Below are 13,540 nucleotides of genomic sequence, written 5' to 3'. Positions count from 1 at the left end.
AGACGTTTACTGTATACGCAAGGAAACCGTGGCAAGATTTATTATAAAAATTAAACGTGGGAGGTGAAAATGACCAATAACTTTTACTTTGAGTACTATTTAATTTAGCTACTTTTTACTCAAACACAGGATTTATTCTTAGCAGAAGAATTAAAGGTTCATGTAAAAAGTAGGAAACATTGAGATCCACATTTTAAAACACGCCATATTGCCATATATTATTTAAAAGCACAATTTATTTACCTTTCTGAGAAGGGACTTCATCTCCAAAGACCAGGCTGCTGGGTAGCTGGGATGGACTTTGTGGAAGATCTGAAGGATCTCATTAGCTGCTGTGCTGGATCTCATCACATACGGCCTCTGACAGGAGGAAAAGGAGGAGAAAACGCAAGAGAACTGGCTTGAGGAATTCATTTTTTACAGATTGGGTTTCCATCCAAGTGCCAACATTCTGTTGGACCCAAATGTAGCATTTCTCAGAAAGAAGATCATTTGTTTGACCAAAATAAAACCCTCTATTTTGACACTGGAGGATACTTTGTCAGTAGCAGATGCAAAAGAACAAAATTGATACATTTTTCAAACGTGAAGTGTAAGGGGATATGGAAATTTCCACACGTTACAATTTAGAAATAATTAGTATGTGAATAAAGCAAGCAGTGGTATGCCTTAAGCAGAACAAAAAAAAACTAATTTACTTGGAGCTTATTTGAATAATGGAAAACATAGTGTAGAGTGAGTTTGTAATCAAACTTTCCACCATGTAATAAATATACAGTGGGTACGGAAAGTATTCGGACCCCTTTAAAAATCAAAGAAGTGACCATGTGATATTTCAGTTTTTCTTTTCTATTAAATTTGCAAAAAGTTCTACATTTCTGTTTTTTTTGTGCATTAATGAGAAATAAAATGAGCTTTTTTTTATTTTAGCAAATGGCTGCAATGAAACAGAGTGAAAAATGTAAAGGGGTCTGAATACTTTCCGTACCCACTGTACCTCCCAATAGCCATAGGAAAGTCATTGATCCTTACACCTGCTGAACATTGATTTATATAGGGGAGAACAGACAAGAAAATGAAGTTTTAAGTGTAATAAAAAGCTCTAAATAAAAACGCTGATAGGTTGTCATAGTTGGTAAGTGTTTGTGCTGGTTGTCATTATTGTATGTTTAACACTTTCTTACTTTTACCACCTATTCCAGGAACGAGTTGTGCAATAAAAACCCTTTTTTTCAACATTTAAGTAAAAGAGATGCTTGGCTGCTATTTTTTTTCTAGTTCATATTGTATATTTTTAATATTATTGTCTGTATTTGTATGTGTTTTTGGTAGTTCTGTGTTTTTTTTTAAACAATTTAAGGTGTTTTAAAGTTAAATTACATTTTATGGGATTATTGCACTAACATATGCAATAAATAGATCATAATGAACCTATAATATAGTCGTATAGAGTGGACTGCAATGTAGTATACATATATAATATAGATAATCAATAAAACAACTTTGTATTGCACACCTTATAGTCTCTACTGAAGCCATTTGTCTGAAATTCATGTTGAACATTTCCACCCTAAAGGTCAACTGTGGCTTTTTCTTTTCTATCTGTTTAACTTCTGTTGAACCAGCGCTGACACATCGTTGTTTGTGCATTAGCAGATGTAAGGGAATGACTACAGATATGATCATCATAATGAATTCAAAGCAGGAGAGCAATAACGATGCACATTCCCAGCACGGACTGAGGAGGAGCTGGATTTCTAATAACAGAGTTTCAAACGCACTACGGCTTATTTTAACGACTTCATCGTCTGAAGCGGTGGTTGCGTTATTACCTGTCCTCTTAGTAACTCATAGGCTGTAATTCCCAGTGACCACCAGTCCACAGAGAAGGAGTAGCCAGGATGAGAGCCCTCAAAGCTCTGAAAAAGCTCAGGAGCTGCAAGAAAGAAAGATATCGCACAAAGAATTGCATAAAACATTATTTGAAGCTTTTTACAGTGTCATTTTATAAATGTACTGATTTCGTTTGAATACTAAGATAAATAAAGCCCCAGGATGCACCACATAATTACGCTAAGCAGACAAAAAATAAATAAAAAAAACCTTTTCGTTTTTGGAAATTTCTGCACAGAATCCCATCATTTCATGCAAGTACTTGGATCTTGCATATCATAGATCATTTACTACCACAGCAGTAATAACAATTTAGAGATCCTTAGTCTGATAATGTCTCAGAATTCCCAACACGACAATCCATTATAGGCTAAGATGGAACAAACTATTCTAAATGATCGAGAATTAAACTTGTAAATTGCTTTAAATTCATTAAAAATGTAAAGTCATGTTGCCAGCTATCAAGTGCAGCATCTATTCACAGTTAAATCTTGTTGAGTCCGAGATGTTTAAGAAGAAGACATGTTGTTTAACCATCCTATTGTTCTCTGGGTCAATTTCACCCCATTCAATGTTTGAATTAGTTAATAGTTGACGTTATTTTGACATAATTCATGACTTTTCCTAATTCAATGGGTACAATTGATTAAGAATAAAATTATCATGATATTTTTTCAACGTGCTGAACACATATTGCATGCATTTGTCTTCTTCTGTGGGGTCAATTTGACCCAAAGCTGTTCTTGAGGATAATAGGAGGGTTAAAATAAAATAAAATAAAATAAAATAAAGCATTAATTTCAAGCAAAGTAAAGATTCAAACTGCCATTTTAGAGAAATGAAATCCAGGTCAATGTCTAAATAATGAAGATCCTTCAGTTACAGTTTTTTGTGGATTATTTAAAAAAATTATGAATTAAAATTTTAAAATTATTTTTGATATTGTGTTTTTCAATACTTTTTGATATATATACACATATGTATATTTTATATTTTTACATTATCTTTTTTAATACTTGTATTTATGTATTTATTTACGTTTATATTTTTAAAAAAGTTAAAGTTAAAAAATATATTTCTTTGAGGTATTTTGGCATTAACATTGGTCATATTTTTATGAATATGTGTATAATGTGTATATGATAATTCAGCATTTCAAATGATTTATTAACCAAAGGTAATCAATACAATTCCTTTCAGCTCACCTTTATAGATCAGACTACCCATGAATTATACATCCAGGCTAAAAGTCAGTCATCCACTCACACATACACACAAACTGAGGGTTACACAACACACACTCACACACACACACTCAAACATGTGCTGCGTCATTATTCCATTATTCCACAGCAGTGTGCATCATGTCACCAGTGAATTCAGAGAGAGGGACAGAAAAACTCAGTAATAGTTTGGGAAATCATGCATAAGAATATAAATATTCCACTATAAAGTAAAAACCTCTAACCCACATGTGTTAAACTCACGGCCCCGGGGGCCAAATCCGGCCCTTTGGAGCATCCAATTTGGCCCGCAGGAGAAAGTAAAAATGACAGAGAAAACATGAATCATTGTGAAAATGAAACTCAAAACTTCTGTTGCCTTTATCGCATGATTTCAGTCATTTTTAATGTTAAACAGCTGAAAAAAACTCACATTTTTTACAAAATCTCTAATTTTTCACAGAATATTTTCCTTAATTCAAAAGAAATTGGTCACAAAATCTAGGAAATTTGAAGTGAAGATCCTGTTGGGACTGATATCTATCACTTTTTGCTTAAATAAGGTCGATTTCTTACATATTTTGTATTTTATGTCTATGTAGAAAGGCAAACTAGGGCACAATAATGTGGAAATAACTCGCTACCCACTTGAGATCGACAACGCTGCTCTAAACCATAATAAACCATAATAAACCAGGGACTATTACTTCTAAGTGTTTATGTAGTGGGACTTTATCAGCTGTGGGCAAACAGTGGCTTTGCCTTGGATAAGATTAGTGAAAATAAATACTGATACAGACAGATTTTTTATTAATTAAACTCCAACTTTTATTCTTCTGTAAAATATCGTTAAAAGGTTTTACTCATCCATCCTCTCGTCCATCCACATTGAAACAAATCACAAAGACACAGACAGTTTGGAGACCATTAATGGTAAAATACTGAATAAAAACAACCAACCTTCAAACACAAAGTCTGCCCACAAAGGCTTAGCCTCGCATGGATTCAAACCCCCTGGTTTTTCCAAGACGAGAGGCAGTGATTGATCTTAAATACAGCCCTAAATTCTAGAGTTCCTTTTTATCCAAAATGTGCTTTTCTTTTCTTACCCATGTATGGTTTTGTCCCTGCGATGGATGTTGCTTTGAGGTCTTCTTTAACAATTGCTGCAATGTTGAAGTCTGTTAAATGAACATGTCCTGAAAAACAAAAACAAGCTTTTAGCATCAAAGTGTCATAAAATGCCATTTTTCACACGTTTGTGTTTATGAACAAAAGCCAGCACGTAATAATTATTTCTATAGTTGTCCTTAATGCCATAATCACCAGCATTGATTTGTGATGCTCCAATTAGTTTGTAGCACAAAGGAAAAAAATGAATGAGAAAAAATAATAAATAATGAAATTGTTTTTTAAATGCACTTCATTAGAATATATGAGAATATGTTGATTTTTGCATAATGTAAATAATGATAAAAATAAATAATAATAATAAAAAAAAACATATTTTCCACTTTTTTAAATAATTTCCACTAGGGATTATTGTCCATTCCATCCTATTCTATTATTGTATTATTTTTTGTAAATATCTATCATATTTGTATATTATTATTATTATTATTATTATTATTATTATTATTATTATTATTATAATAATAATAATCTTACTTTTTTACTACTGTAATGTGTTTGTATCTGATCCATATTTTAAACAGTCTTTTACTTAATTATAAATTTATTTCATGTTTATTATTTCTTTTGTCTTTGTTAAACGTTTTATTCTTTTATTTGTGATTTTTTTTTTTAAGTGGCTGTAATGTAAGCAATTTCCCCCTGGGATTAATAAAGGAATTCTGATTATATTCTTTAGCTTTAAAATTGTCTTATGAAATTTTATTATTTGGATTTTATTTTTTTTCCCCTGTTTTTTTCTGCTTCGTGGCCTCTGTAAAATAAAAATGTAGTGGTAAATGCTGAGAGCTCTACAGAGCAGAGACATGGTTCCCTGAAATATTGTCATGGATGTCTGATAACTGTGACAACTTCGACTGACAATTTTTATTTATTTATTCATTTTTCGATTTTTCTCTCATTCCATCCGTTTTTCACGCTCATATGTTGTTGTTGTTGTTGTTTTTTTTATTTACTTTACCCTGCTGATTACAGTTTGAGGTTACACGTTTTAGAAAACAAGCAAGTGTGTCCAAGACTGTCATCAAAACATTTGGCTCCAAACACATAAGTATTATGTAAAAGTACCAATTTGCAAACACACATGCTGTAAACGTTTTGCTAGATTTGATGGTGAAGTATTGCGGTATAAAATCATCGATACATTGATTTTAGACACCAAGACAATGTAATAAACAACCTTGATTTTTATAGTAAATATCTACACTAAACCAAAGGTAATTCCTTCAGAAAAGGGATGTCAAACTCATTTTTGGGTTAATTTGAATCATTTGGATCACTATAGGGCAGCGATCTGCAACCTTTACTCATCTCAGGTTAGGTTATTTTGAATAATATCTAAATAAGATATATATTTTTTAGTTAATGTACTCATAGGGCTACAAAAATAAATTTGGTAATGCATAATAATCTCTGTCAACCCCTGCTAAATGCTCATTTCTTGCCAAATATCAAGCATGAAACATAAGCTGGCACGTTGGCACTTAAATTAATCTTTCCCCACAAAATTTAAATTTCTATTTTTTTTTCCAGAATAGTCTGTTGTTTTTGTTTAGTTTTCCTACAAGGGATTTGAAACGTAAGGTTAGCCACAGGTGCAAGGAAAGTTAATAGGAGGTGAAATAGGAAGGTGGCAGAGTTACTGCACAATGGGATTTATTTTCTATCATGATTTTTGTGTGTGTGTGTGTCAAACAATATAGGGAGCCATTGCATAAGAGTCAAGGAGCCACATGAGGCTCCAGAGCCGCAGGTTGCAGACCCCGGCTGGACCACAAAAATCCAAGCACTTAAGTAAAAGATCATTTATAGATATATTTTATAACTTGCAGACCCATGATAATCCCACAAAAATAAAACATTCAGTCACAAACTTATCAAACTAAACTATTTTTAGTTACATTTTCCACTATTGGAAATGCTGCCAGGGGACAGATTGGATTTTTTTTGTCACAAATACCTTTTGAAAGTTTGTTTGAAAGTACCATTTTCTATTTTTCGACTTGCCCTGCTTAATAATGTCACCAATAAATAATGGATCAGCAGTTTATCTAATCTAATGTGTTTGACGGAGATTATCTCCACAACCACTGAGGTCTGAGGCTTGGGTTATGTCGCTGTTGCCTATTTTCTATTTTTAATTCCTCTTTGCTGGCAGATTGTCAGAGAAAGCCATGCCACTAATGACAATAACATTAATCGCTTTGATTTTTATAACAATTCTACCATCGTTTTCCTCTTGCCATAATTTAACACTACATGTAGTGCCATCTTTTTGTGATTCCTGTTCAATTCAACTTTATTTCTATAGCGCAAATTACAACAATAGTCATCTCAAAGTGCTATCAAAATATTTGCATGTTTTGGTTTTGTTTTTCGTGGATAAAATAACATCGGACACTTTAAATATGAGTAAACAGAGGGGGTAGATGTGTGCCTGCAAGTGTGACAGAGCTATTTGTTGGAAGCAAACATTTTTAAGTTATGTACGTGTGTTGGATTACCTCACGCTGGTGGTGCTGAGGTGTGTTTAAATGTGTCAAAACACAACAATTGAACGACAAAGAAATGATTGAAAACTGAGCGACACGTTCGAAGTCGGCATAACCGTAAATATTTGAGACGCAGTTACAGTTTTCATGTGATTTAAAAAAAAAAAAAAAAAGGTATTTTTAAGTGTGTAACATGTACTAACTTATAAATCGGTTTAGTATTATCATTAATGTGAATTATTGCCATTACTATTAACTTTTTTTTTTGGAGTATTTATCGAAAAATGTATCTGAAATTCAACAGATATAGTTCCCTTAATGCTAAAAGTGCCTTTAAGTATTCTGAGGGGTACACGTACACATATGGGAGAATGGGTGTATATATATATGTGTGTGTGTGTGCGTGTGTATTTGAATCAGGGTGTGCAGGAGTGTTTGTTTGCAGCTCTAAAGCTGAAACTGACAATAAAGCCAATGCTGAGCTAATAAATACACTCTCGTCCCAGATAATATTTTCTACAAAGAGCAGAGATGATGAAGAACATCTTACATCTATTACATCAGCTGATTTCACTGAAGTCCATCCAAGTGTCAAAAAGCCTTACAGAACATCTCTTGTTGATATTTCTCCTAAATAAATAATAAAATCAGAAAGTCTTCTTTGTGCTGCGAGGCCTATCAAAGCAGTGAGTGTTCAACTTTCAGAGAGCACTGCAGCGCCTTTGATCTATGGACATGTGATGCCAGAGGTTGGGACGTTTAGTGAAATGATTACTTTGAGGCAGTATTTTGGGTTGGTGAGGCAGGCTAAATCACTTTGAACCCTTTCTTTCTTTTATGATGGATTAAGATCAAAGGGATCTTACCGTGTTCATCCAGTAGAATGTTGTCAGGCTTGATGTCCCTGTAAGGATAAAAACAACAGTTCTATTAAGCTGCACAGCAGTGCAGAAAACAAATGGTTCTTCAAACACTCAATTCTGATCAAAGACAAATATGTGAAATATTAATCTGACAGGTTGTTTAAAAATCTAACTTCTGTCATCAGATCTTGGAAATTCAAATTATTTATTCACTGATTTCATAAATAATTATATTCAAATGTCAGTAATGTTTAAAGTGGCTTGAAATGCATCTAATTTTTTTCTTTTTCTTTTCCAGTCTTTTGTTGAATTCAGCACCGAAATAATATACAACTGGACATATGACCTTTCTACGTATTATACATCAAAAAATTAACTCTTTTGTGTTTTTTTTTTTTTTTTTTAATCACTTTCTAACACCCACAACCACTAATCACAAAGTTTAAACTGGTGCTCCGTACTGAGATGTACTCGCTGGAATTGCCATGCACAATGTCATACAGAGTTTGCTGTACTGATTTAAAAATCAGTTGACCGTCAATAAAAAATCGACCAATGATAAAAAGAAAAAATATGATTGTCATGATCAGATTACTAATGTATATGAATACAACGGCTTATTATTGTAAAGTTACATTAGGTTAAATGCTATTGATTGCAATGTATATTATAATCATGGGTTTTTTTTGGAGAATAAACTATTCCTATTCGTATTGAGATTGCTGCATGAGACACTATTACTTTACTCAAGTTATTGACTGAGTTTGTCACTCACTCAGCACGGCGGAAGTAGAAAAAATCACAGCAGAACTAGCAAAAATTAATTTTCCGGTATAGTGCACATGCCCATAACCGCTCTCAGTACGGAGGTAAACTCAGTCCGTGACACCGGATTTACCATTTTGACCAAGAACGCATGGAATGAAAGCTGACTTTGAACTAAGAGTACTGTTGGTTCGAGATAACAGATTCAAATGGACATTTTAAATAAATAAAATCCAGGTTAATGTCTAAAAGTTAATGATGCTTCAGTTACAGTTTTTTGTGGATTATTTAAAAAAAAAAAAAATAGAAATTTTTTTGCATTTAACTTTTTATTTTTATTTTAAAATACTTTTATTTATTTTCATTGATGAAGCTAAAGATGTAGCATAATTCTGATGTGAGTGTGTCACAAAAAAAAAAAAAAAAAAAACATGGGCATTTTAATAAAAACCTGTAAAGTTAGAGGGACAGGAATTAACAGCAGGATAACAAACCAGACAGGGAGGAGAAACAGATGTTAATGATGATAATTATCACAGAAAATCACCTTCCTTCTACTGAAGCAGCTCAAGTCATTAATAATCTGCTTCAGCAACAGATAAATATACCCAGTGCCCAGGGAGTCATTTTCCATTTCGTTCAATGTAATGATTTCCCAACAGTGTGTTGACAGTGACGATTAACAGCGTGTTTACTTTTCAGACACTGTAACTTTGTCAGTCCTGTCCTTTGTTGGTCTTTTAGTGAAAAATACTTATGTCGACAGAAACAGCATTTGATTTTATGAGGAACTTTGTGAGCTTTAAAGATGGTCTATTTATTATTTAACATAGATTTTTTTTTATTTATTTATTTTTTTTTTTTACATTTTTTACACTTGCAAACATTATTATGCAGTTATTTAAATACATCTCTGTGTCAACAGATGGCAGTAGGAAGCACAATAATGATCCCCACTGTAAATTTTTTATTTTTTTTTTTAATTGAAAATAGAATCTGGTAATAGTTTGTACTCGATCTGTAGTTCAAACTACTCACATTCATAGCTATGCCTTACTACAGAAAGTATGTTCAAATGTATTTTAATTACATGTAACCCAAATTTAAGCCACACTTTTGGGTTTAATAAGTTAAGATCAGTCAATTGAAATTTTCTCTGCTATATTTTGGAATAGAGTGTTAAAATATACAATAGTTAACAGTTGAAACATGTGGAAAAATGTTGTATCACTGCGATGAGTGCGAGAAAGTTTCTTTGATAAATGTCACTATTGTTACTCATGGAAAAACATAAAACTGTAGGATATATACAAAATATATATATATATATATGCTAAATGTAAACACAAAGTGATTGTAATTCAGTTTCAAACCACAATACTGCAACGCATGCTGGGAAAATTGTATTCCAAATGTCCAAAAAAAAAAATATAGATAAAACAACTACAAAACTTAAGTAGAAAGTATACAATTCACCTAATTTAGTCATTTTACATAGTGATAACAATGTATTAGCCAAAGTAATTTTTACCGCACCTCAAAATATATATATATATTTTTTTACAGTGTATTGATTGTGTAAGTAATTAGTACTATGGCACATCTTAGTAATAGTAAAAGAAAGGATTATGACCACCATTTATTAATAATAATAACAATAATCACTCTTTTCTGTGTGCGCAGTGCACACTGTGCACACTGGTCTCGTTCAGACCATTTTTTGCAGCTGCAGATTAAACTTTAGAAAGAAAATGAAAGTGCGTCGTTTGTCCTCAGCTACTCTCTTTCTTTTCTGTGGTCTGTGGAACAGACCCCTGACGCATTAGAAAAGCTTTGAACTGGAGAGAAACTATTTAGCACTCAGAGCTCTTCTACAAGATTGCCATTGAAACAAAACAACAAAAAAAGCCACAATCATGTCGACATTGAGGCGACTAAAATATTAATGATGAAGAATTCATCTTTTGATTTATACAATAACGCCTTAAAAATATAGAATATGATTTAAAAAAGAGTAATTTACTAGTTTTACATAATTTGTCATTTGAAAATTGCGAATAGTATTTGCTTAATTTACTGACAGGTTTATGATAATAGGAAGGTGTCCAAATTTAGCATAAATAATTTGAGTTAGTGCATTAAAGGGGACATATCATTGTTTTAAATCCTTCCTTTTTAGATATAAATCATACAGTTGTGGTCTATATAAAGCGGAACTGCACTGCTTGGGTCTGAATTAGTCGATGTCCTAATTTGGCAGTTCCCCTGACGTTATAGTTCAAAAAACCTAATAGATAATCGAAAAATCGAAACAGATTGAAAAATATGACCAAAACAGAATATAAAGATATCAACGGAGCACCTGAAGAGATTGATTTGAACTTTTCTGTGCTTCTAAACAATCTAAATATACATCAAAATGCATTTAAGGGCTAAAAATGTGGATTTAGCATGATATGTCCCCTTTAAATAAGGCAGTGGCTATCCGGACGATTGCCGTATCAATATACCGACATTCTATACGTACGCAGCGCCCCTATTTGGCCAGTTTAGTAAGACTAAACTTAGTCCTAATCCTAAAAATTCTTGCAATATTGGGTTATAACCTAACCCTAAAACTACTGGCCCCATATGAACCGCACTCAACACACACTCTACTAATCCACTTCCACAAACTCTTCTGATGAATGTGCACGGTTTGGTCGGGTGCGAGATGACATGCGCCGGCCCGTTCCTTGCCTTTGATTCCCTATTCCAAACTGAATGGTCCGAGGACTGTTCGGGGGGTTTCATCGAGTACCATAAACAATAAACCTAACCGTAACCCTAAGACACTACGTACTTGTACTTCGGTAACCGTACCAATAAACACTTTCATTAAATAATATTAAGGAATCACTAGGAACACAGCAGTATTTAGCATATCAAAGGCCACACTGACCTGTTCTCTTCCGCGTGTGTGTGCGTGCGTGAATGTGTATTTCTGTGAATGTGTGTTTCACGTAGCATTAGCATGAAGCTTTGCTCTCGGATGCTTTGGCAGGTGGAGTGGTGCAGGTGGGGGTGCTAATGCTAAAGGTCATCCATGTAACCCTTTAATTAGCTGACATTTGCCTCAAAGACTGAATCTTGGGATGAGAGGAGGGGCATATTTTAGTGCTTTAAAAGTGAGCTTCAAGAGGGAGCGAAGAGGACGTTTTGAAGGCTAAAGGCCATGGATGTCATTGTGAAGCCACAGGAGCAGCTGGGGCTCTGACAGCTGGCTGAGAGGGCATAAAGAAAGGCAGCGTGTGTCATTAGGAGGAGGTGGTGGGTGGTAGTGAGTGCTGAAGGTGATGTCTGATGGACCCACTGGGCTTTGTATAAGCCTATTACTGTGTTTATATGAATAAATAATTACATACAATAACGTACAGTATGTCCTCTTTTTTTTTTTTTCTCAAATGAAGCTTAAAGTTCATCCTACTGATAAATGTGTTCCTCAGATCAGGAGTTACAAACAACACATCTTTAGCCTGACTTTGCTTTTTTTTTTTCAATCCGTCCATCATTCGATTCACTGTACACTCTGTCATTCCATCATGGACCACTAGGAGGCGTGTTATTCGGGTAAAGGGGATTGCCTCCCTGATAGCACACGTACATCTCACGATGAATGAAGTTGCATCGGTGAGACGTAATATGCAGAGCGTTTGCTCATTGGGCAGATGTCAGAATGGATCATTCAATTAATATAAATATCTCCATATCCACGGTCGAGTATTTACTTAAATCTGATAGGAACATGGCAACAACAACAAAAAACAACATACTACCACTAAATAGCTTATTATGTGTGGACAAAATAAAGACAGACACAGTTCATGATCATAAATGTGTTTTCAGCAGCATCACCAAAAGAGCCCCAGCACAAAAACAGCTTCATGGAAGTGACATTTTACAGTTTTACAAGTTTATAAGTGGTATCACTGATTTGGGGGAAAAAACAGACAAAATGACGCATTAGGACGGAGTAGAATGACGACGCACAATCTGAGGCAGACATAGGCGAGACGTATGCGTGCTATCTGTCTTAGCATAACTGATTGCCCTTAATTGTTGTTGTTCATTGTCAATGGAGTAGTACATCAATTATAGTTAGGGTGACCATACGTCCAGATTTCACGTCTTGTATGGACCGTCCGTCCAGATTTTACAAACACAACAAATTGTCCGGGTTTCTTAGGGACCCTGAACACATCTAGGGAACAAATCAATTTAAATGCGAGAAATTCCAGCATTTTATGAAAGCTAATGAGTTGCTCTTTAAAGCCAGTATCATGTCATCGGGTAGTTTTATTCACACGTGACGGAATCCTTAAAGATGCAGCTTTGTTTTGACAAAATCGTCACACGAGGAATAGAGAAGAGAGACTGAAGTCCAAGATGGATTGAAAGAGACCAAATACTGGTGGATTTAATTAAAACATATCAGCAGAGAGGAATCAGAGAGGGATTTGAAAATAAAGGAGAAACTTTTTTTTTTTTTTTTTCTTTCTGGGAGATGTTTCTCATTGTTTCAAGGATTGAGAGATGTTACACTAAACATGATAAAAGTGCTAAATGGGCTTCATACACATGCCCAAAGTGTTTTTTTCATTGATTCCCTCAATCGTTAGTTAGAGGGTGATTTGCTCCTTTCTTACTGCAGGGTGAGCCCAAACACCTCGCTCCAATTTGATGACGCGTTCCCACTTTGATGATGAATTTGACGCGCCTCCAGGAAGCTCTCTGCCGTGATTGACATGTAAACAGGTACACCCACGAAGGTGAGCATTTCAGTGTCCTTCGCTCAGTGCTATGTATGTATTTTCTACAGTCTATGTATGTTCAGGTGAACGCCCCGCCCCCACGCTCTGTCTCCTGTTTATAAAGCAGCATGAGCTCGGCTACGGAGTGGGTGGGAGGAGGTCGGGCCGTCCTCTGGCCCTACGTCACCGTGCAGGGAGGAGGAAGTCAGTGTCCTGTTTATAGACACGCCCATTCATGAATATGCATAAGTAGGCCGCAAATCAGCCTGTTTGTGTAGAGTTGCTCAGAAAGTGACTTTTAAGAGGCTAAAACTCTGGAAAAC

The 13,540-nt window shown here is 34.4% G+C and overlaps 1 protein-coding gene across 1 annotated transcript in view; it reads right to left on the bottom strand.

The window, feature by feature from the left end:
- Positions 1-13,540, bottom strand: part of stk32a (serine/threonine kinase 32A) — a 64,783-nt gene that overhangs the window by 17,201 nt on the left and 34,042 nt on the right. The window contains exons 6-9 of the mRNA XM_028466064.1: positions 7,666-7,703; positions 4,226-4,315; positions 1,833-1,936; positions 244-360 (exon numbers count right to left, since the gene is read on the bottom strand). Of these exons, the coding sequence (XP_028321865.1) occupies positions 244-360; positions 1,833-1,936; positions 4,226-4,315; positions 7,666-7,703 (349 nt within the window). The remainder of the gene's footprint in view (positions 1-243; positions 361-1,832; positions 1,937-4,225; positions 4,316-7,665; positions 7,704-13,540) is intronic.

The sequence above is a fragment of the Gouania willdenowi genome, chromosome 14 (assembly GCF_900634775.1).
Source record: "Gouania willdenowi chromosome 14, fGouWil2.1, whole genome shotgun sequence".
NCBI lineage: Eukaryota > Metazoa > Chordata > Actinopteri > Blenniiformes > Gobiesocidae > Gouania > Gouania willdenowi.
This window is presented reverse-complemented; position numbering and strand designations above follow the sequence as displayed.